We start from the raw sequence: 25,816 nt of genomic DNA on the forward strand, positions 1-25,816 counted from the left end.
GTAAAAGAATGTGGATGAGCCTAGAAGGAAAGAAGTTACAGAGTCATAATATGAAAAAAATCATAACTTTCAGTGTGTTAGGTGACAATATATGAGGACTTAAAGGAACATGAAGGATGATAAGAAAAGTGAAAATAACTAAAATTTATTGAGCACTTTCAATGTGCCAGGTCTTCTTCTAACTATTTACATGAGTTATCTTACTTAATCTTCAGAGTAATTCTATGAGATAGGTACTGTGAGTATCCCATTTTTCAGATAAAGAAACTGGAATAGAGAAAAATTAAATTGTCTGAGGCTGTACATCTGCTAAATCTAGAGTTCTGATGTAAGAGAATATGCTCTTTATTTATAAAATCATCTTAATTCCATACAACCATTGCCAGAAGTCCTTCATGTTGTTTTGGAATAGAAATAAAGTTGTTACTTTGAGACCACCCAGACATTTGACTATAGTTCTAGTAGTTCTAGTTTCTCTTACCTTCTCTCTCTCTCTCTCTCTTTTTCTCCCTCCCTGCATTCACTTCCTTCTTTTCTTTTTTCTTTCCTTTCTACAGTTCTAGGTGCACATTAATAACAAGTGTGTTAACCTTAAGAAGTTCCTTATCCATGAATATGTTGAAATAAGAACTAATTCATATTGTGCATAAAGAAAAGTAGGAATGCACAAAGGGTCTGGGTGATAAGGTTAATTTATATTGCATTTCAGTGATAAAACCTTATGATGCTGTCACAGAGCATAAATCAATTTTTATTGCTCAGTGCAGGACTCCTGAAAGATCAACAAACTTTACATTTCTAAAGGTCTGTATCTTTTAAAAATGATCAGAGACAGAAGAGAAAAAAAAAGTGGGTAACCCCATAAGGAATTCAATTTAAATATTTGAGTTTTCTGTCGACCAAAAAAAATTTAGATAAGATGGTTTGATTTATCCCCTAACTCCAGACATGGGGGAGGGTGAGGAGAGAAAAAAGAAGAAGGAAAGAATCAGGCAATTGTTAGCAAACTTTTGTTGTAAGAAGGACCAAAAAGATTGGCCCAAATCACACTCTATCCATGTGCCAACTGTAATTTAGTAAAAGATAACGCACTGTGGCTATTTATTTCTGCTTCATATCACGGGTCAGAATTTCTGGCATGTCTCATTTCTGTATGCTAACAGATACATAACCATGAACAGTAAGGAAAAGAGCTGGAATTTAAACATAATAAAATATTGATATTTGAAAACTGCTTATCATAAAAAAAATTATGTTCTGATATCCTAGATGGCTGGAATGCTTTTTCTAGCAGCATTTAAAACTATGAAATGTACTTTAAACTATGCACTGTTCTCTCAACCCCTGCTATAAATTCTACTGAAGCACACATTTTTTTCTGACTGGAATAGAGCCTTCTGGTATTTTTGAGACATTAAGCAGATATTTTAATTCTAGATTGAAGATTTTTTTATATTTAAATTCACTGGGAGGGATCCCATGATTGAAACCTCAGATCTTAAATATAAAATTTCCTAGTAAAAGGTAAGTTCATATTAAAATATCGTGAGCACCAAGAGAAATAAACATCATTCTCTTAGGGGAGAAAAGTTTAACTGCTGAAAGAAAGAACAAAATTCATTTTATCATTTCCCATATAAACATATGCCTTCTTTCCCAGAGCTTGTTATTAAATTGTCAGTTAGCTAAATAGATATGTTCCAGAAAAGTGATTTTTTAAAACATTGTAAACTGAACTGTATTTTTCCCACTGGCATTTCATCATGAAAAAATGTATTCTGAAAGTGAAAAATAGACTGTAAGAAATCCATCTGTTTGGACCCAAAATGTTGACTCACAGAAGAAGTGAGTAGAGGGTGCCCATCTCAGTCTCTTCATTTTACAGAGAATCTGTTCCTCTGGACCAACCCTGTGGTTTGGGATCTTCACCAGTTTGTCCCGTATCTCTCTGCAGAATGGCCATAATGGCTGGCAGAAAGATCCTGTTTGGGCCGAAGTGAAACAGATCTCTTTATGACACTGTCCTTTGTTTTGCAGCCAGGTTTTTTGAAAGAGCATTCTATGCTTGACACCTCTATTTCTTTATTATTTTCTTGCTAATTAATCTAGTGTAGTCTGGCTCCTGACACTTCTTTGCGGAAAGTCTCCTAGACTGCTATATATAAGCATTTCTCTCAGGCCTCAGTTCTTTTTCAGTTCTTTGCAGTATTCGCTACCAGACCATCACTACTGTCTTATACATCTCTCTAGGTTTTCTGTGACCTTAGACGTTCCGGATTGTGATGGAATGTAAAGTCAGTTACACATGAAGGAGAATCACAGTTCTGTCACTTTTTAGCCAGATTTCAATTTATTTATCTGTAAAAACAGTGAAAATACCCATTTCCTGGAAGTTTGAAGGAGAAAGAAACTCCAAGCAGAGCGAAGGTTATGATTATCAAGCAAACTGGAGCAGATGTGCTGCAGTTATGTTCTATCTGTAGGAAAATCTACATGGGAACCATATTATAGGAAGGTTGTTTGATGAGAGTAAAATCAGAACAAATCAAGTTAGATGATTTTCCCCTTTCTGGGAAATGTACTAATTCATTCTTTCCACTTAATTTATCTTTTATAGTCTTTATACTGAATGTCTCCCTTTTGATAACATACTCTTTAAGCAAAATTCTAAATAGTTTTTCCATTTTCAGCTTAGTTATGATTACATTCTATTGCCTCTTCCTTGACTCTGTTCACCTCCCCAAATCACCTTGGTGGTATTTGGGATTCCCAAACCCCTGTGGACACACTTGTACAGGAAAATCTCTTGAGTTACATTTCCAGATGATGATCTGATCCATTATGTTACACAGCTTCTTGCCTTACTCTCCTCGTTTGGGGGCACTGGAGTGTCAGTTCCATATAATCACCATCAGTTTCTCTTTTCCAAAGTAGGTATAATGAGTTCTTTCAACCATTTGTGAAAAGACAAGCCTTTCCCACCTTTAACCATCACATTTTTTTCTAGTTCTGAGCCACTGACAAAGCTCTACTTTGTTAATGTCTGTCCTAAAGTGTGATGTCCAGAGCTGAATAAAGATGTTGTCTTGTTCTTTGCCTCTTTTTGGACACCATACTTCTCTTAATGAAGCCCCAGGTGAAAGTTGTGATTTTTGCTCCCCACCAATGCCACACCCACTATCATTTTTTCTTTTACAGTTTAGCAGTACTGGCTTTGAAAAGCAGCAATAAATCAAAAAACACTCTAAAATTTTATTTGATATATACGTTTTTCAACATTGAGAGGATTCTGCTTCCTATTATTGGTACTTGAGTTCATCTAGTTTTGGCTGAATAACAGCTGTATTCTGATCACATTTATATCTTTTGCCTTCATTATGGAGAATTTTTGGGGGGATTAAGGGGAACATGTGTGTGTATATGTGTGTGTGAGAACTGGGTGTGGAGATTGTTAAACTTTGCAAAACAGATAGGTTAAAACCTAATAAGCCCAATGTCCCATTTGATATGTGATAAGTGTAAAAGATAAGAAAATCTTCTAGCTTCATGCTTCACCCATCAACTCAAATTGCTGTTCCTTCCTACTCCCCATTCCCCAGCAGGAACTTCTGTAGATCCAGGTCTTTGTTATTTTTGCTTGAAAGTTTCTCATTGGATTGTTCTTATTGCCTCTCATACACCCCTGTCTTTATGTATTAGCTTTTGCCACAGTTTGGGGAATGGGGGAGGGAATTGTCTTTTATTGAATAGCTACTTTGTCTCAGGTAGTATAACACATTTTACATAGTTTGTTTCATTTAATCCTCCCAGTAGTCTTGTGAATTTGGTACTCCCCCCCCCCGCCCATTTCACAGACAGGGAAAACTGATACTCAAGGTTAAGTTTCTTTTCCAGGATTACTGTGCCAGTTGTTAAGTCATTGTCTCTCAGATCTAAACCCACTCTTGTGCTCTGTGATGCTGGGGCTGGGACCCTGCAGACCACATTTCTGCTCTTTCAGCAGGCTCCCTGGTAGGGCATCCTGATAAGGGGTGCCATACGGAAACTGCAAGGCTGGAAGTGGGGAAATCCACTTGCCCCTTCCTGTCTGCCTCCTGTGAACTTGGCTTCTGCTTCTGAGGATCATGCCAGCAGACAGGTCCTTCCTGTGGCAGCAGCTGAATCCGGTTTGTGGTTCTTGCAATACTCACAGAACCAGCTTCACGGCACCCCCTCCTCAGAGGTGCCAGCCTAGCTAGTAGCACTTCGTTCTCAGAGGTGTAATTCTAACCTCTTCCCTTTGCTTCCCCCACCCTACTGGTAATAGCTGCGTCCAGCAGTTGCTACCTGCATGATACCTTGGAGGTTTCTTCTTATCTTTCAGTTACCCAGTTAACAATTCTGCAGATTAAATTTTCTCTGCTCAAATAACCGGTGTGTTTTCTGCCTTCTGCATGGGCCCTGATGGATCCAGACATACAGCAAGTAAGCCAGAATACAATCCAGGTCTGTCTGATGTCTGTATTAGGCCCCCTTCTAGTTCGAGGAATCAAACCACTAGGGGTGGGAGGAGCAGCTACAGAGCTACAAACACAGATACGAATGGACCATTCCCCTGTCTAAAATCCTCTGAGGGTTCCCCATTGCCTCAAGATGATGTCCAAACTCCTTAGCATACTATTTATCTAGATCTTTCTGACTTCTAGCTTCATGCTTCACGCTTCACCCATCAACTCAAATTGCTCTTCCTCCCTACTCCCCATTCCCCAGCAGGAACTTCTGTAGATCCAGGTCTTTGTTATTTTTGACTGAAATTTTCTCATTGGATTGTTCTTCCACATCCTCTCCAACCTTCTCTATTTGTGCTTCTGGAGGCTAACCATTATGTTCTGCCTCAGCAGTCTTTTCTATCCTTGGCCTCTCAGTTGGGTTTGGTCAATGGGAGGCATGAGTAGATAGAGAGAGAGATAGAAAATATCACATTAGGAATTCAAGCAGGGAAAATTTAGAAAATATTTATTACTTAATATAAAATAGTATAATAAACCTATTACATGTTAACATGAATAACTTTTTTTGGACAAATAACTATTTTCTCAAACAAAATTATGTAGTGAAAAAAGTGGCACCATTTTACATTTTTGCACATCTCTAATGTCTGGTTTAATAGAAGACAGCTGTATTCTCATATCTGCTTTTTCATTCAGTCTGTTGTGATATATTATTTTGAATAAAGTGTATAAAGAAAAGCTGGCCTTACAAAAATATGTAGTTGAAAAAGGGAGAAGTATTTTAATAACTATTCAGAAAATTACAGATATTCTTTGATACTACACCAATTTTACGAGAGGTAATTTCTTATGGGTTAGTTACAATGTGGAATATGAAACCATATCATTGAATTTCCCATACTCTGTTACATTAAAACCTATTGGTCTCTCTTTTACTTTGAGTGGATCTTTTACACACATGTTATTTTATAGTATTGTACATTAGTCATTTGGACAATATTGTTTCTCTAAATTATGCAGATTTCCCAAATGTTGACACTATATATTATACAATATAACAAAACCACATTTGTTGATATCCCCACTGATTTTATTTGAAAATCTTTACATAATAGTAATATAAAGATATAGGGGCAGATACAAATGTTCTAAAATTATAATTTCAAATGAAAACTTGAGTTTTGTCATTGACAATACAAACTGTTAGTGGTTTCCTTGAAGTGAGTCACAGGCTCACTTCATTCTTTTTTTTGGAAAAAAGTATGAAGAACCATAGTTTTTCAGTTATCTTTTCCAGTAAAAATTTTATGCCATTAAAACAGTGTGAGCAGCAGTTCATATCTCAATCACACCAGTGCTTTTTCCTCAAGACAATTGTAGTACTTTGGTATACACCCGAAGTGCTTTTTGTATATTTCCCATTTCTTTACACCAAATATTGATGTTTTTTGAAGGGCTGAGAGTTGATAAAATTAGTAACATTTTCATTTTCATCATGGTCATTCTGAAGTGAAACTGACTGCTTGTATTAACTTGGTGCCACTGCTTTGATTGGTGCGAAGGCGCCAGCACTTTTACCCACCCCTGTTTTTGTACCATCAGTGCAAATACAGGACAGTAACAGAATCAAGTAGCATCTTTGTATTATTGAGAAAATGGTTCTGACTTTTCTGACTGCCTGAAAGTGCCTCAAGGACCCAGGGTCCATGGAACACCTTTGAGAACCATTGTTTAAAAGAGTGTTGTATTCTTTGAGGTACAACATCAGCATAGTTTTCTGGAGACCATTGGAATCAACAGAAGAGGGGAAAGCTTGCTGAAATTTTCTCTATATATTATCCAGATTTAGAGGTAGTAGAAAATTGTTTTCATTAATTTTAAAGATATTTATGAAGTTGCATACTATGTAATTAGGTCCTTGTAGGGGACAGGAAATATAAAAAATAGTGTCTTGTTTTCAAATGATCAAGTTAATTAACTTTTCTGAATCTGTTTCTCTGCCTTCAAAAGGAGTATTCTGTTACCTGCTAACTTGACAATTAGATGAAATGATTTATATGAAACATACTGTTTATGAAATTCAAGGTGTTCTGTAAGAGATGGGTATCATGTGATAAAATTATTTATTGTCTCCTGGGCAGATAAAACACATTATAAAAATAATGACCAGTGGTCATACAATTGCATAGGAAGAGTATTCTGCCAGGTGAAGGGGTGGAATACACTGTCTGTAGGATTGTTCCCTGATCATCTTAGTTGGGAAACATGTAACTGGGGTAATGATTTCCAGAAGTGGAAAATAGATTGGTAATTTAGTTACCTAGTGATTATGATGGCACCTAAGTTGTGAATTTCTAAAGGAAATATAATGTAAGGTTGATCATCCAGGAAAAGAAGGTAGAATGAGTGAGAAGAGGGCTGAAGGCAGAGCTGTAAAGAATGCATCCATTTAGGGGTGTGAAGAAGAGAATCTGAAGAGGCAGAAATCCTTTTTATTGAATTAATACTTAATAATGCCTGAAAGTCTTAAGGTTACTAAACAAATATTTCTTTCTTACACTGCATCGCCTAGAATAGAACTTGAGTTGCCTCTGTTTCTCTATTTCCTCATCTGCAAAATGGTTTTGTTTCTTTTTCTTTTTTTAATGGAGGTACTGGTAATTGGACCCAGGACCTTGAGCATGCTAAGCCTGCACTCTACTACTGAGCTCTACCCTCCCCCCTATCATCTGTAAAATGGAAATGTGAATTTCTAATCTCCTTTCTTCAAGCATCTGCCCTCTGGCTCTATATTTTAGCCTTTAATTGGTGCATCTTTTTCTTCTATTTTCCCCCTCCTCCTCTTCCTCTTATGAATCTTTCTATTTTCTCAACAGAAGGAATCCTCAGCATATGAGAATATGGGTGGGAGGTTAAAAACTCTAAGAGAAGATCCATGGCTGTGGGGTGGGAGTTAGTTTACTTGGAGGCTCCCGTTTCCAAACCAGAGTGGACCCACCATGGAAAGGCTCCTTACCTGGCAGGCTAGTAATCTGCTTCCTGGATAACAGGGATAATGGGCTCCTTTCCATGCTCTCTGCTGAGTCTATAAACATTGATGCAGTGTTTAAGTTAGTCTCTGGAAGGCTGCATTTCCAAAGAAAGCCAAGTCGTAAATGTTTCTGGTGGTTTTGTATTTCACTGTTTTGTATAAATTTCGGGGAGAGCTGTTTATTTTCTGTTTGTGACCCCTGGTTCTGCAGCAGTTATACTTTATTCCATACTATCCTGAAGACATATCTTGCAATAGGATTTCTCAGTTTTGGACCCATTTGATTGAATTGATTCATATAATTAAAATGCTCTTTTCACATTAGTTTCTTATTCTATCTTTGCAATACTGTACAGCTCAAAAATTTGTGCAACAAGAAACATGTATTATTTAAAGGATATCCCAGAAAACCTTCTTCAGTATTTATAGTGTTATAAAAATGGACATAGATTCCCAGCTGGGTTTTATTCGAGTTTCACTATACAGATGGCTGTATATACTGCCCTTCAAATCCCTACGGGAGAAGATTTATAATGTCTTCCCTCTTTCCCCTTTAATAACTTGTTTCAATGTCTAATATTCATCACGATTGTAGAATTTTTTTCTCATGTCTGACTTAAATCTCTCCACCTGCATGTGAACCATATTTCTTTGTCCTTTGACCTCAATAGAGGTGGGAAGCCGGCAGTTATTATTACTCTTATATTTCTTTCTCTGTTGAAAGACAATGCTTCCTCCATTGTACAAGTCAGTGATAGCAACAGACTCAAATTTCCCAGAGAAAAATACATGTCTGTTTATTTTATGTGAGGCAGGCATTATTATATTTCAGAGCCAAGAGACTGTTTAAAAAGCAATACTGGTATGTGCTTCTAGAAAATTCATATCATAACATTAGTAAAATAAAAAGTAAATGTCCACACCCCTCCCTATTGTCTTACACTTCAATTTGTTCCTGAGTTAGTATCTTGCCTTCCAAGCCTTTTCCTGTGTAATTAGGTAGGAAAGTAAGTAAGCAAGTAGACAAATAATGAGAAAAATAAAATAAAGAAGAATATTAAGAGTATGGCAAAGTGGTTTCCATTGTGACTTTTTCTCTCTCCTCTCCATTATTAGGGCTTTGGCTACCCACCGTACAATACCAGAAAAGAAACTTTATACAGTTGTACCTCATTTAAAACATTGTATGTATATTTTTAAAGTTACATCAAATTTGGTCAAATTTTAAATGTGTGGATAATAATGATACAACCATGGAAAAATGTTGATAGTATCAAGCTAAGCTTAGTATACACCGACCCAGTGGTTTCACACCCAGGCATATCGAAATGAGTCTACCAAAAGGCATTTGTATTAGAATGTTCAGAGCATCATTATTTATAACGGTCCTGAACTGTAAAACCTAAATATTCTTCACAGTAGAATGGATAGAAAAACTGTTATAGTCATTTAGCACAATAAAACACAGTTAGAAAAAAAGAATTTGAGATTTTGGATGATGTTGAACTAAATCTAGACACAAAGTAGTATATACATATAATTCCATTTATATGAAGTTCAAAAAAGCAGACAAAAAGCAAGCTGTGTTAAGAGAGTTAAAAGTAATGGTTTGCCGTGGGATCATTGACTAGATAAGTATTGAGGGAATCTTCTAGAGCACTGGACATATTCCATACTTTGATCTGGGTGCTGGTTACATGGATAGACATATGTGTAAAAATAAACTGAACTGCTCATGTAAGATGTGTATGTAAGATGTGTATGCTCTGCTTTATGTTATACCCCTCACTTTCCACCTCCATTATCCCTGAGTCTTCTGAGTCAGAATTGCTTGTATCTTCTGGGCAGGTGGTCCCTCTTTGCTGCAGTGCCTTGTCACATATCCTAGGCAGTCTTTGGTAGGGGAAGGGGAGGAGGTTTATTTTTCTTGTTTTGCTCCATGATTTTGTACTCTTCTCTTCTTCTGTCACCTTCCAGGAATTTATACTTCAATTTAAAAAATTATTTTAGTGCATACCATAGTATTACTATATGTGAAAAAGCCAGAATTCTATTATTTCTATTATTTCTCAGTTTCCTAGTATAACTAAGTAGAGTTATATCTTGCAATTGAAAATTTTATTCAGGCTATATTCTAATATGCATGAATTTATAGCTGTATATCTTTTTAATAACAGGAAATTTGAGTACAGGCTTTCTTTTTGGGATGATGAAAATGTTCTGAAATTATACAGTGGTGATGATTGTATACCTCTGTGAATACACTAAAAACCAGTGAATTGTGCATTTTAAGGGTAAATTTTATGACATGTGAGTTATAGCTCAATAAAGCTCAATAAAAAAGAAGCTCTTAGAAATAGGGATATTATTATAAAACTAAAATTCAACCAAAGTTTAAAGGTAAATCAAGAAAATCCCCTAAAATGTAGAAAGAATAGAACATTGAAAATATGATACGAAAGGAAAGAGCTATGGAAAACCAATTCAGAGGTCCAAGAACTGTAAGAAATTGCAGAAAGAGTGAGTAAGCAGAGGACAGGAAATTAGCAAACAAGGAATGGGAGACGTTCCCAGATGTGAAGGAAGACATATCAAACAGAATAGGCTTAGCTGAGAAGCAAGTGAAAAGAGTAAGAAACCTCTAAGCCAGACACAATCACTGTGACTCCTCAGAGTACCAGAGAATGAGAAGATCTAAGGGCCCTAAGATGGAAAAAAAGAAGCTCATCTACAAAGCAACGAGAGTGAGAAGAGCACACGTTTCTTATCAGCAACCTGGAGCCAGAAGATGAGGAAGCAATGCATTATTTTCAGCGTAGACTTGCAGACCCAGAGAAACTATTATTCAACTTTGAGGGCAAGAAAAAGCCTTTCCAGAGATTAAAGAACTTTGCTTTCCACACACCTTTTCTGAATAAGTTACTTGAGAGTATCCTGCAAAACAAGACAGCACCACAAAATAGAAAAATTAAGGATTTAATGAAACAGTGTCCCAGTAGAGTAGAGCCATAAGAGAAGTTCCAGATTGCTATGCAGGAAGGCCTGGAGAACAGCCTGCCCATGATAGAACTGGAGAATGAAAGGGTTTGGTAGTAAAGTATTCAGGGGGGGAAAAAACCCCAAAACCCATGAATCAACTGCACCTCAATTAAAAAAAAAAAACAGACTTCAAAGATAAGACTATATTTGAAATTAGGAGACTTTAAAGCTTTGATTAAGGCAAAGAATGCTCTCCCTCCTCCCTCCTCCCAAAAAGCCCATCAAGCATTCTAGGACCAAAGTGTGTTATATGCATAAGGCGATGTAATCATAACCCGTAATTTAGCTCTGCATTAATAGTCATATAATTCGTGATGATGCAAACACCATTCACTTTTTGAATCAAACTGTAGAAAAAGTATATAAGACTAAATTATGGTTACAGAACAAAATACAAAATCTTTGCCAGGTGAAAATAAAAGTACAGATGATTTGAAAAATGAAAGGGGGAAACAAGAAGTAGAGGGAAGGGAAAGGAGGTTCATATCCTCTGCTCAGAAGACAAAAAGCCATAGGATACCATCTCTAGTTAACAGAACAAAAAAGAAAGTTTACTTATTTCATGTGAGTTACAAAGATAATCAGCAGATGGGGAGGAAAAGTGTTTGAAATCTTCTGTCTGCCTATGGACTATCTCACAATCTCTTTGTTGTTGTGTGTTCCTGTCCATTTTTATTCCCTTCTGTCATCCTGATGGAACAAGAAGAGGATGTAAATCTCTGTGCTCACTCTACCCTCTGAACCTTTTGTACATTATTTACGAAACTCCAAAACCATCTTTTGTACCCAAGATTTTGGCTCTCTTGTGTCTCTTATGTCACCTGTGAATTCATATTTGACGTTTTCTCTGATAGTGCTGCCCACCAACCAAAATAGTCTACTTTTAATAGAGTTGCCGCCTTTGTCTATGTGTTAGTAGGAGTGCTTTTGCTGTGCTTTATATGCATTCCTGGAAAGCTTGTTTTGCAAAATCACATAATAGTTATCAGGGCTCATGATAAAAAAAGTATTACCAGAGACCCATTCAAAAATCTCTACAAATTTGCAATACAGCACTAATGAAAACAATAAAAATCTTGATAAATATACTTGCACAGTTAAAAAGAGAGGCCAAATTCCTTTAAATAAAGAAGTTTTATAGCATATATAGGACTGAAGGTAGCTTCCTGGAAGGGGAAGAGGAGTTGAGGCTGTTTTGTTTTGGAGGCAAAGGCAAAGTGCACTAAAGGTCAGAGAGAACCAAACCGGAAGCACTTTCAAGAGGACACGTGGCCACGTAGAGCCACGAGGAAGAACAGGGATGCATGGGGACTGTATGCTGTGCCCAGTTCTTTTGGCTTGCAGTGTTCAGCTGTGTTTGTTTACTTTGTGTTCAACGGCTGTTATTTGGTGACGTGAAATGTTAAAAGAACAAAAAAAAAATGACAAATGAAAAAATGTGATTTTTGTGTAATATAAAAATTATTCCTGTTTACCAATTGTGTGTGAGCTAATAAACCAGAGTCTTAGCAGAACATATTATATTTAAATATTTTAAAATCCTTTGCCTTTATTATATTAGAAAAATGGTTAAAAAGGAGACATGAAATGCTGATATTTGATTTCTGGGGATATAAGTCTTAAAACGTAACTTTGTTTATTCAGATTTTACACACTGGGTTTTCATGGCAATGATGAACAAAAAAACATACAGTGACAGTATTATTACTTCTTATAGCAAGAATTTAAAAAAAAACATTTACTAGCTAAATATTCCATTTTAGACAAAAATACCTGGTGGTGGTTGCTTTCTGCCAGTTAAGACACAATTTAGGGATTAAATAAAACCTCACAATGACAGAATCCTCTTTATTTTAAGAACATTAACCAAGAACCATATGTGGAAGTATTTTAGATATATCTTACCAAGCCACAAAACAGGTTCAGAAAGTTATGATGTCTAATGTATGTAGTAAATGGAAAAATAGGCTCCATAATGCATTTGAATACAATTGAATTCAATATTGTAAGGATCACAGACAGTATTAAGATACTAAATCCTTTTATTTTCCAAATACATCCTTTTCTCCCAAGAGATAATTCTGTTTTAGTAAGAGTTTTAATATATACATAGAATTGATGATTGATAAAGCTTTGGGTTTTCTTCTTAACTAAATTAAAATCAGAAGCCTGTTTCTCTTTCTTCAAAACTATGAAAAAAGAAAAGAAAGCCTAGTAGATTTTTTTACTTGAAAGCCATTTTTCAAATTTCAAAATTGTCATGTTTCAAAGAGTTGCTATTATGCAGTCTTGATATAAAATAACCCTTGTTTTTTATGGCTTAAAAAATGTATTGCAAAGCTTTCTGAGTTGACATTTTAAAAATCACCATGTAAATCTGCCTGACAAGTTTTTTTTTTTTTGTAATGTGAGATAGGAATGAATGTGCCGTCTACTACTTTTTCAACACCTGGTTCTAGTTGCTTGCAGTTTTAGCTAATATGAACTGAGAAGTTTTCTCTAGTTGTTAGTCTCACTATAGCATTTTTAGTGGTTGATTAGTTGATTTTGACTTTCTTTATGTAAGGTTGTGATTAAATTTATATTTTAAAAAAGTCACTAGCCTATATTTCAAAGAATTTGTGTGAAGTACTCTTTTAATAAATTCCAATTAGCATGTTATGGATTTTTACTAACACCCCCCCTGCTTTCATGACATATCTAAGGAAGCATTACTGTGTGTAAGAAAAAGTTATACAGAAGAGAGTAGAATGGAGCAGCAGGAGTGAATAATTGCTAATTCACAATAGTGTTCTGTTGTCATTTCCTGTTATGAAATATATCCATTTGGTCCTTTGGATCTCATGACTTATGTGGGAAGGTGGCATTATGTAAATATGGTCATTGAGTCCAAGTCTGTGCTAGGAAAATACTAACTGCATAAAAAGTTTAAGTATGTTTTTGACTTGAAGACACTCTTATCTTTAAATTGAACATATGGTTATTGTAATAGAAATCTAAGTAGACCTAATGACTTTCTATGATGATTTCCATTTCTTGAGGTCTCTCCAAAAGAGAGTTATAGTATGAATGGATTATGTGTATTCTCAGCCTTTTTAATTCTTTCATCGTCAGTCCAGGAGACAGGGTTGGAGAGGTAGGCAGTTACGTATCACATAGAGCCTTTTACAGTTTCAAGACATTTTATTTATTTCCTTAGTACTGCTTATTACAGTAGTGATTAAGTAATTGTTTGTATAATTGTTTTATGACTCTCTCTTCATAGACAAAGCTCTATGTGTCCAAGGACCACACTGCAATCACCTGCAGTACGATGTGTTAACAAATAAATGGAGCTCACAGCAGTGTTAGATTTGACCCTATTTCATGTGAAAATTTGTTTCCATGTATTTAATGTTAACATTTAATGTGTCAGAAGATGTTATTGTATAAAAATGTTAATCATATGCATAAAAGATCCCCCCATTCCTTAAGAAGGGAATGACATGTAATGGGCTGAATAATTAGGAGAGCACCCAGGAGTCATTTGTCTTCTTTATTTGTTGGCCAAGAGGACAGAGATTTTTGTCTGATTTGTTCACGGGTTTATTCTTAGCAATAAGGACAGTCTCTAGCATATGTTGAACAAATGTATTAATAAATATATGTTGAACCAATGTATTAATAAAAGATAATGAGACTCACAACTCAATAATAAGAAAATAAACAACCTAATAAAAATGAGCAAAACAATCTGAATGGACACTTCACCAAAAAAGATATAGGGTGACAAATAAGCACATGAAAAGATGACTAACATTATTAATCATTAGAAAAATACAAATTGAAACCACAATGAGATGTTTCTAGATACCTATTAGAATGGCTAAAACCAAAAAAACTGGCAATACCAAGTGCTAGTGAGGACATGAGGCAAAAGAACTCTCATCTGTTGCTGGTGGGACAGCTCACTTTGGAAATTAGTTTGTCAGTTTCCTATAAAGTTAAACATACACTTAGCATATGACCCAGCAACCCTAGAAATTTATTTAAGAAAAATGAAACCATATGTCCACAGACACATATATATATAAAAACTCATGCAAGGATGTCTGTGAAGGTTTTATTCATAATTTCTAAAAATTGGAAGCAAGCCAAGCCATTATTAACTGGTAAATGGCTAAATAAATGGCTAAATAAACTATGGCACATTCATACAATCGGTTATTACTCAGCAAGAAAAAGAAGCAGGTTGGAGGGGTTGCCAATATGGCAGTGTAGCTCTTAGCTCTTAGCTCACTCTCTCCCACGAATACACCAAGAGAGACATCCATGGACCCACCCATTCACTCAGAGCACCTGCTGAACTTTGACAGAACATCACCCACTTCAAAAGACAAAATTCCTCTCAAAATCTGGTAGGAGAAAAAAAAATAAAGATGAAAAAGGAAATTGGTGTGGGACCTGTCTTGTAGGGAGGGAGTGGCAAAGGAGTAATAGCGCTCTTACACTGGGACACCCCCTTTCCAACAGAGAGGTCAGTAGGGATGGAGGGGGAACCTCTGAGGGTCGGAGTGCACAGCAGCCACTTGGCCAAAAGAACTGAGAGAAACTGGCACAAAGGGTCCCTGTGATCACCAGCTCTAGATGTGAGCCAGCAAGGGTGGCCCAGGACTGGTTGCTCAAGCCGGGCAGAGGCCCGGGGCTGACTGCGCAGAGGCAGCCTCAGGGGGCAGGAATGTGGTGTGGGCTGTGGGTAGGAGTGTATACAGAACAGCATAGCCTGGGTCCCCTATAAATAAAGCAATACTGCTGGTGCATGTTCAGGGGAGGGGAGCAATGCAGCTGGGCCATAGCCACTGTGTTCTTGTGAGAAGAGAGGCAAGGTTCAGCCATAGCCACCATATTTACTAGTGTGCGGCTCCCAGGCAGAGGGTAGTTAAAACCTGAATCCATATGCAGGGCCTCTGCAACATCATAGGCAGGACTGAAATTTGTTTACAGCCCCAGGCAGAGGGGATCAATTTGCTCTGAAGGTGCATTTGTGGACCTGTGCCTCTAAGACAAATGAGCAAGGAATGGTGTCTGGCACACAGCAGGGGCAAGTGTAAGTGCAGAGTTTTCAGAGGATCTGCGTACCCTATACAGAAGCAGCGCTGGGGATGGCTCTGACCCAGTAGCACACCATGCTCCAGATGTGTGACCCAGATGTTGGTGGATCTACACTTGCACCTCTGAGGGCAGAGAACCTGGGGGACACCAGAGCAGAATAGTGACACTCCCGTGGCTAAAGCAGGGACTCCAACCCTGCTTACTGTGCACCACAGCTCAGAAACAAGTCTGGAAGCCTCCATTACAACTAAAGGGGGACAGGCCCAGCCCCTGTCAGGGCTGTGACAACCACAGAATGAAAAGGAGGCCCTGCTTATTAACCAGGACAGGCTCTGATCACCAGAACACTCGCCACACCCTCAATCAAAGAGATAACAGCCAACACACACAAAAGATGTGCAACCATTCATACTAACAACAGACCTCTCAACAAAATTATTAGAGGCACACAGTCTGCACAGGAACGCATCCTCTGTAAAAAAAAAAAAAAAAAGCCCTTCAAGACCACAAGATAACTGATACTCCATAATAGGTAGTGCCAGAGAGATATTAGTAAAATGAAGAAGCAAACGAACTACTCTTAATTAAAAGAATAAGAGAAGTCCCCTGAAAGAATGATCAATGAAATAGACCATGATAGTCAACTAGATCATGACTTCAAAAAGGGGATGATAAAATACTGAAGGAAATAAGAGAGGCTATGAATAAGCATGCAGAATACTATAAAAAGGAAATAGAAACTATAAAGAGTAGCCAATTAAAAACAGAAAACTCAATGGCTGAGATAAGAGCCAAGCTAAAGGCAGTCAAAAGCAGACTAGATAATTCAGAGGGATGAATAAGTGACTTAGAAGACAGGATAACAGAAATCACCTAATCAGAACAACAAACAGAAAAGCAAGTGAAAACTAATGAAAGCATATAAGGGACCTATGGGATAATATAAAGCATCCCAATCTTTGCATAATAGGAGTCCCAGAAGTAGAAGAAATAGAAAAAGGGATTGAAAAGATATTTGAAGAAATCATGACTGAAAACTTCCCAAACCCAAAGAAGGAATCAAATATCCAAGTACAGGAAGCACAGAGGGTCCCAAACAAGAACTCAAATAGACCTACACCAAGACAATATAATATAAAGGCTTTCAGCTGATTTCTCAACACAAACATTGCAGGCCAGAAGGGAGTGGCAAGGTATATTCAAAGTCCTGAATGAGAAAAAGCTGCAACCTAAGATACTCTATTCAGCAAGACTATCCTTTAGAATAGAAGAGATACAGAATTTCATAGACAAGCAAAAACTAAAAGAATTCAGCAATACTAAATCTATGCTAAAAAAATATTGAAAGGTCCACTCTAAATAGAAAAGAAGCAGGATGCTATAGAAAGGAGAAAACCGTAATTGGAAATGCAATAACTATAATGAGTTACAATAGAATAAACATGAAGATGTAAAAGAGGACATCAAAATTATAAAAGGTCAAAGAGAGGAGCAGGAAATAGAGGCCTTTTTTCTTGTTCTTTTTAGGTTGTGTTTGAGCTTATATGACTATCAGTTTAAAGCAAACAGGTATAGTAATGGGTTAATATACTTGAAAAACAGGGTAACCACAAGTCAAAAGCATACAATAGAGTCACAAAAACCAAAAAGAAACCAATATAATACAAAAGAAAAGTATCAAACCACAAAAAGAAAAAAGAAAGGAACCAAAGAGGAAATATGAAGTCAACTGGAAAACTAACTTCAAAATGGCAATAAACACCACCTATCAATAATTACCATCAATGTCAATGGACTAAATGCTCCAATCAAAATACACAGAGTGGCAGATTGGATAATAAAACAAGAACCTACAATATGCTGTATATAAGAGACCCACTTTACGGTGAAGGACACACATAGATTGAAAGTGAGAGGATGGAAAAGATACTTCATGCAAATGGAAAGGACAAAAAAGCAGGAGTAGCAATACTGATTTCAGACAAAATAGACTTTAAAACAAAGGCCATAAAGGAAGATCTTAAAGAAGGACACTATATAATGATTAAAGGAGTAATACAAGATGAGGATATTATACTCATTGACATATATGCACCCAATATAGGAGCACCTAAATACATAAAGCAAATACTAAGACACATAAAGGGAGAAATGAGTAGGAGACTTTAATACTCATTTACATCATAGGACAGATCTTCCAGACAGAAAATCAATAAGGCAATGGAGATTCTAAATGACACAACAGAACGGTTGGACTTGATTGATAATTTTAGAACATTACATCCCTGAAAAACAGAATATACATTCTTCTCAAGTGCTTATGGAACATTTTCTAGGATAGACCACATACTGGGGCACAAAAGAAGCCTCAGCAAGTTTAAGAGGGTAGAAATTATTTCAAGCATCTTTTATGAGCTTTATGAGGGTAGAAATTATTTCAAGCATTTTATGACCACAATGCCATGAAAGTAGAAATCAACCACAGAAAAACAAAGGATTAAAAATGATAGTGTGGAGATTAAACAACACACTATGAAAAAAAATGGGTTGGTGATGAAATCAAAGAATAAATTAAAAAATACTTTTAGACAAATGATAATGAAAACACAACCACGCAAAATCTATGCGATGCAGCAAAAGTAGTCCTAACAGGGAAATTCATAGTGATACAGGCCTTCCTCAAAAAACAAGAACAATCTCAAGTAAACAACCTAACCTATCACCTAAAAAAATTAGAAAAAGAAGAGCAAACAAAACCTAAACTCAGCAGAAGGAAGGAAATAATAAAGATCAGGAAGGAAATAAATAAAATAGAGATAAAAACAATAGAAAAAAATCAGTAAAACCAAGAGCTTGTATTTTGAAGGAGTAAATAAAATTGACAAACCTTTTGCCAGGTTCACCAAGAAGAACAGAGAGATAACACAAATAAAATAAAACAGGAAAATGGAGAGATTACAACTAATACCACAGATATACAAAAAAAACCATAAGATGATACTATGAACAACTGTATGGAACCAAATTGGACAACTTAGAAGAAATGGACAAGTTTCTGGAAAGGTACAGCCCACCAAGACTGAATCAGTAAGAAATAGACCACTTGAACAGACCAATCACTAGAAATGAAATAGAATCAGCAATAAAAAACTTCCCTACAAATAAAAGTCCAGGACCAGATGGCTTCTCTGGGGAATTCTACCACACATACTGAGAAGAACTCTTACCGATCCTTCTCAAACTCTTCCAAAAGATTGAAAAGGAGGGAGTACTCCCAAACTCATTCTGTGAAGCCACCTTCACCCTGATACCAAAACCAGACAAAGACACAAAGACACTATGAAAAAAGAAAATTACAGGTCAATATCATTGATAACATCAATGCAAAAATCCTCAACAAAATATTAGCAAACAGAATCCAACAGCACATTAAAAAAGATAATACACCATGATCAAGTTGGATTCATCTCAGGGACACAAGGATGGTTCAACATATGCAAATCAATGTGATATACCACATCAATAAGAGAAAGGACAAAAATTACATGATCATCTCGATAGACTTAGAAAAAGCATTTGATAAAATTCAACACCCACTTGTGATAGAAACTCTTACCAAAGTGGGTATAGAGGGAATATATCTCAACATAATAAAAGCTATTTATGACAAACCCACAGCCAGCATAATACTCAATGCTGAAAAACTGAAAAGCCTTCCCACTAAAATCGAGAACAAGACAAGGATGCCCACTCTCACCACTTCTATTCAACATAGTCTTGGAAGTCCTAGCCACAGCAATCAGGCAAGAAAAAGAAATAAAAGAGATTCAAATTGGAAGAGAACAGATAAAACTGTCACTCTATGTGGATGACATGATACTATATATAGGAAACCCTAAAAGCTCTATACAAAAACTACTAGAGCTGATAAAAGAATTTGGCAAGGTAGCAGAATACAAGATTAACATACAGAAATCAGTTGCATTTCTTTACACTAACAGTGAAATGTCAAAAAAGGAAAGTAAAGAAATAATCCCTTTTAAAATTGCATCCAAAATAATGAAATATTTAGGAATAAATCTGACCAAGGAGGTGAAAGATTTATACATGGAGAACTGCAAAACATTGATTAAGGAAGTTAATGACGACTTAAAGAAATGGAAAGATATCCTATGTTCTTGGATTGGAGGAGTCAGTGTTGTTAAAATGGCCATACTGCCCAAGACAATCTACAGATTTAATACAATCCCTATCAAATTATGCAGGACATTTTTCACAGAACAAGAAAAAATAATCCTAAAATTTATATGGAATCAGAAAAGACCCAGAATTGCCAAAGCAATAACTGAAGAAAAAGAATGAAGCTGGAGGAATAACCCTCCCAGACTTCATGCAATACTACAGAGCTACAGTAATCAAAACAGCGTGGTATTGGCATAAAAACAGACATACGGATCAATGCAACAGAATAGAGAGCCCAGAAATAAACCCACAGACCTATGGTCAATTAATCTTTGACAAAGGAGGCAAGAATATACAATGGAGAAAAAGTCTCTTCAGTAAGTGGTGTTGGGAAAACTGGACAGCCACATGTAAATTAATGAAGTTAGAACACTCCCTCATACCATACACAAAAAATAAACTCAAAATGGCTTAAAGACTTAAATATAAGACAAGACACAATAAAGTTCCTAGAAGAAAACAGGCAAAACATCCTCTGACATAAATCTTAGTAGTGTTCTCCTAGGGCAGTCTACCCAGGTGATAGAAATAAAAGCAAAAATAAACAAATGATACCTAATTAAACTTACAAGCTTTTGCACACCAAAGGTAACCATAAGTAAAACAAAACAATGACCTATGGAATGAGAGAAAATATTTGCAAATGAAGCAACTGACAAAGACTTAATTTTCAGAATATATAAACAGCTCATACAACTTAATAACAAAAAACAAACAACCCAATCTAAAAGTGGGCAGAAGACCTAAACAAGCAATCCTCTAATGAAGACATACAAATGGCCAATAACACATGAAAATTGCTCAGTATCGCTAATTGTCAGAGAAATGCAAATCAAAACTATAATGAGGTATCGCCTCACACCAGTTGTTAAAAAGTCCATGAACAATAAATGCTGGAGAAAGTGTGGAGAAAAGGGAACCCTCCTACATTGTCGGTGATAATGTAGTTTGGTGCAGCCATTATGGAAAACAGTACGAAGATTCTCCAAAAAACTAAAAATAGACTTACCATATGATCCAGCAATCCCACTCCTGGGCATATACCCAGAGGGAACTCTAAATTGAAAAGATACATGCACTGCAATGTTTATAGCAGCACTGTATACAATAGCCAAGACATGGAAGCAACCTAAATGTCCATCGACAATGACTGGATAAAGAAGCTATGGTATATTTATATAATGGAATACTACTTAGCCATAAAAAGAATAAAATAATGTCATTTGCAGCAACATGGATGGACCTAGAGATCATCATTCTAAGTGAAGTAAGCCAGAAAGAGAACAAAAAATACCATATGATATCAATTATATGTGGAATCTAAAAGAAGAAAAAAAGAGGACACTAATGAACTCATCTACAAAACAGAAACGGACTTGCAGACATATTAAACAGTCTTATGGTTACTGGGGAAAGAGGATTGGAAGGGATAAATTTGGGAGTTTGAGATTTACAAATATTAACCACTATATATAAAAATAGATAAAAACCAATTTTTTTCTGTATAACACAGGAAACTATTCAATATCTTTAATGAAAAAGAATATGAAAACAAATATATGTATGTATATACATGACTGGGACATTGTGCTGTACACCAGAAATTGACACATTGTAACTGACTATACTTCAATTTTTAAAAAAGGGAGCAATCTACTAATACAAGCGGCAACATAAGTGAGCATGAAATACCTTATGTATTTATATTAAAATGAAAGAAGCAAGACTCAAAAGGCTGTGTACTATATGATTCCATTTATAGAACATTCTGGAAAGGCAATACTATAGGACAGAAAACAAATAAGCGCAGATAAGTGTTCACCAAGGGCTGGGAATGGGGAAAGAGAATTGATTACAAAGCGGGAACTTTTTGGAGTGATGGAAATAGGCTATATCTTGATTGACAGTGCTTACCGAACTATATATGCATTTGTCAAAATTCATAGAACTGTACACCAGAAAAGGGTGAATTTTACTGTATGTAAATTATATGTTAATCAACCTAACTCAAAACCAAGCAAAGAAAGGGTTAATGAGGCTCTTTTCTGTTAGTACGTAATTAGCTTCCTGCTTTGAGTATCGGGAATGATACCAAGGGACCAAAGAAACTAGTGAGACTCAGCTCCCTGCTCATCATTCCCATTGATCTTATTCTTTATATGCTCACCCTGCTAAACTGGTAATAAGGCACTTCAAAATTCTTAATCTCTTCAAAATATGTAATGAAAAGGTAGAATATGTTGTAGGCTTAAGAGTTTCTTGTGACAAAGTCTTTATTTTTTGTGTATATAACCTGTAGTAAACCATTACTTAAGTGACAAATGCTATAGAGCACTGTGTGAGACACTAAACTCTCACTTATTTGCTACCCCATAGAATTGCTATGAAAATCAGAAGAGGTCATGTTTATACTGTGTAAATGGGAAAGTGCTAAATAAATACTGGTGGTTCCATTGCCAAATATTAACTAACTTAGATACAACAAATCAAACTTGGATTTCAGGCACAGGAGAGTAAACCACACACATGGTGTGAGTAAGATGTGTAGGAGAGATTTACTTGACTGGCGTCTGTGTTTGACCTCAGTGCCATCTTGTAATCCATGGGGGAGAATCTATGGTGTTCAGAAGGTTTGCACGTAGCACTAATGAATGGCAGGAATGAAATTTGACACATTAGAGTGGGAAGTGACTAACTGGAAAGACTTCTATGGGCAAAAGTTGGACTTAGAGCCTGTGAAGGAGTGAGTCATCAACGGGTGTCATTTTGTTTGTTTGTTTTGTTTTTTGGGTTTTTTTTTGGTATAATTTCTAGTCTCACTCCAGATCTAGGTGACCATTGTAGTAAATGTGCTATGTCACCCGTACCAAACCCTTTCTTCTGATATCTCATCTTCCAGTGTTTTTACCACTGTAGTTCTCCATACATTATTTTTGCCATTTTAATTAATTAATTAATTAAAATGTACATACATGTACTGTTCATTGTTTCTAAGAACAGTTTAGAGCTTTAGCCTTTTAAACTTACATAGTTATCAACTTTTGTTCCATGTAACAGCCAGCTTTTATGCTCATGAACATTGTCATGAACCCACAGATATCAGTGATAAAGTTTTAGCTATAATCATAACAAATTTCTCCTGTTTATATACATACACACACAATTAGAAATCTTGTCTTTTTGCCTCATAGATTGCTGCATCATATGTCTTGGAGAGATACTCCATATTTTGCTTAACAAATATTTATTCATATGACTTTACTTGAGACCTTATTTAAGGGGTATTGCAGAATTCTGAAATGAACTCTGCTAGCAATACGGCCTTGGCAAGATCACTTAACATCTGTTTTCTTGCTTGCAAAATATAGTTAGTAGTTTCAATGTTGCTGTTGTCACCATGTTGTTGTAAGAATCACAATAGCTTAGAAAAGTTTAGGAAAGCTCTGAAGTTCTGTGCTGATGTAAGGCAGGAGTATTATTATGGCATTCTTCTCATTTTTACCACTCCCAGAAGAGGGTACACTGATAAATTATATATTTTTCCAGGAAGAGTCACTCCAGGGCAGCTCACCTCTTATATTCAACTCTTCAAGAACAACCTCAAAGCTCTAGGGAATCACTGTGGGCTCCTACAGCTTGGACTGGCCACCGTTCAAACCCTTAAACACCCGCAGGCTGCCAAGTGGGACAACTTTCTGGCTTTTGAAAGACTCCTTCTCCAGGTATGTTGCTATGGAAACTTCTTGGGATATTAATAATTAAAGTTTTTACTTCCACTGCTGCAACCTCCTTCCCTCCCCTCTGTCCTGCCACCTGGATGGCCTCCTCACCCCTGCTGCCCACCACTGCTATTCTGTAAAGTGGGTCTCCAGCACCAAAATCTCACAAAATGTTTTGAAACAAGGCATAGCAGTTTTCTCCCAAGAATTATGGGCCTTCAACTCACTAGAAGTTTCTGAGGAAACTTGACACAGTATTAATTCTATGCCATCTTATATTTATTTTTGGAATCTTCTTCCATGTTAGACTGCCTCAGATTGTGACCATGGTACTTGGTAAAGTTCTTTCAGTAAATGGAGAAAAAATTAAAAAACAAGAAGTAATATTTAAAATACTAAAACCCTACCTTTATCATAATTGCACATTGCCCTACCCAGCACTGTGTTCTTAGTCATTTCTGGGTCCTTAAACTTACTGTTTTAGCATAGGCCAACTTATACACTGGCCATGATAATTGTCCTTTGTTTATGAACAGGCTTATTTTATCTAGTATACACTCATCCGTTATTGTAACAAGTCATAATATACACTGAGCTGCCCGTTTTACAGACTTTGATGTCAAAGTAGACCATCTGAGTTTATTTCAAGCACGAGGACAACATCTGGCTTTTTCCAAAGGGCTTGAGAGCCACCTAATGCAAATCTCAGCCAGTGCTGAGAGCTGTGTATTTCTTTGGAGACTCATTTCTACCTCTCTCTCTATCTAGCCTCCATCACTGAACCTCAATGTTGACTTCATGGTCTAAGTAACACTATAGACAACCTTGGTGAAGAAAGAAAACCTGGTCTTGGAAATGTATAATTAAACACAGGTTACTGCATTCCTTCTACTTACTGCCATCTCTTGGCTCAGTTGTTCTGGCGATTTAATGACCAGTCAGCAAGAGATCTGAGTACTATTCATAAGACTTATGTCTTATTCTGGAGACTTAGGCTCCAGAAAATGGCAGAGAGATAATATTATGTTCTCAAAAGAGAAACTTTTGCTTATTATTGGGGAAATCTAGTACTTATTTATTTATTGTTTTAAAATCTAGTATTTATTAACAGTGAATGTTTTTAAAAGCCAAAGAGGATAAAACATCTTCTAATCTCCTTTTTCTCTCCCTTTTCACCAAGTTCCAACATCATAGTCTGTGTTTTAGGCATTCAGTACATGTGTGCTATTTAACAAATAATTCTGTTTCCATTTCAAGTATAAAATATGGAAAAGAAGTTTAATGTGAGCATGGATGTATTTATGATTTTATTAATGAACATATTCACTTATAAAAAGTAGCTTTGCTTTGCTTTTCATCGAAGTGTAGGTTTACTTAATTTGGTGGTAGTCGGTAAAGAATTCTTCTATAGTATAGCAAGAAAGTTTGATATAATTTCCTTATCTAAATGGGAAGAAAATGCCTATCTCATAGTGTTAAAAAAAATTTATTTTAGAGTAGTTACTGGGGATTGAACCCAGGGCCTCGTGCATGTTAAGCACGCACTCTTCCACTGAGCTATACACCATCCCCCATCCCATAGGGTTATTGTTAGGATTCAGTTAGATTATATGCATATATTTAAGTGCAGTGCTCCACATATAGTTAATGCTCAACAAACAGTAGTTATTACTCTTTTAGCTGAGCCATAACTATGTCAAATGCCAGTTTATTTTCTGCAAGTAATGCTTTTAATATATTCTTACCTAGAATTTGTTTTTCTAAATTAAAATTTATTAAGGATGAATGAAACTGTTACTTAGAAAAATTTTTCTGTCTTTTTTACTTACTGTGTGAAAATGTTTAACAGTATTTTTCTTTAAACCCCATTGTTTCTACAATGTATATCTGATGTTTTTAATGCTAATTGTCACAAAGAAAATCTTTTATTGACCATAATTTATTGTGGTTATAAAATGATAGTAAACTGCGCACTAGAAGAAGCAGCTGTGTTTATACTTTCTAAAAAATGTGCTTTGTAAATATATATGTATTATCTCTCTCCAGTTATTTATTTAGGTAGAATTTACATTTCTAAATTAAAAAATCCAACTTGAAAATGACTTTTAAATAAAATATAAATGACTTACAAAGCCACTCAAGATTTCCCAGTAAACATTGCTTTCGTTTTAAATTTTATCTGTCTTTGCAATGAAGAGTAGGTA

At 36.0% G+C, this 25,816-nt stretch overlaps 1 protein-coding gene across 2 annotated transcripts in view; it reads left to right on the forward strand.

Annotated features, from left to right (window-relative positions):
• Positions 1-25,816, forward strand: part of SCFD2 (sec1 family domain containing 2) — a 351,298-nt gene that overhangs the window by 40,314 nt on the left and 285,168 nt on the right. For both annotated transcript variants that reach the window (XM_072943848.1, XM_006198127.4), the window contains one exon: positions 23,440-23,615. In XM_072943848.1, coding sequence (XP_072799949.1) covers positions 23,440-23,615 — 176 coding nt within the window. The remainder of the gene's footprint in view (positions 1-23,439; positions 23,616-25,816) is intronic.

Source organism: Vicugna pacos, chromosome 2 (assembly GCF_048564905.1).
Source record: "Vicugna pacos chromosome 2, VicPac4, whole genome shotgun sequence".
Taxonomy (NCBI): Eukaryota; Metazoa; Chordata; class Mammalia; order Artiodactyla; family Camelidae; genus Vicugna; species Vicugna pacos.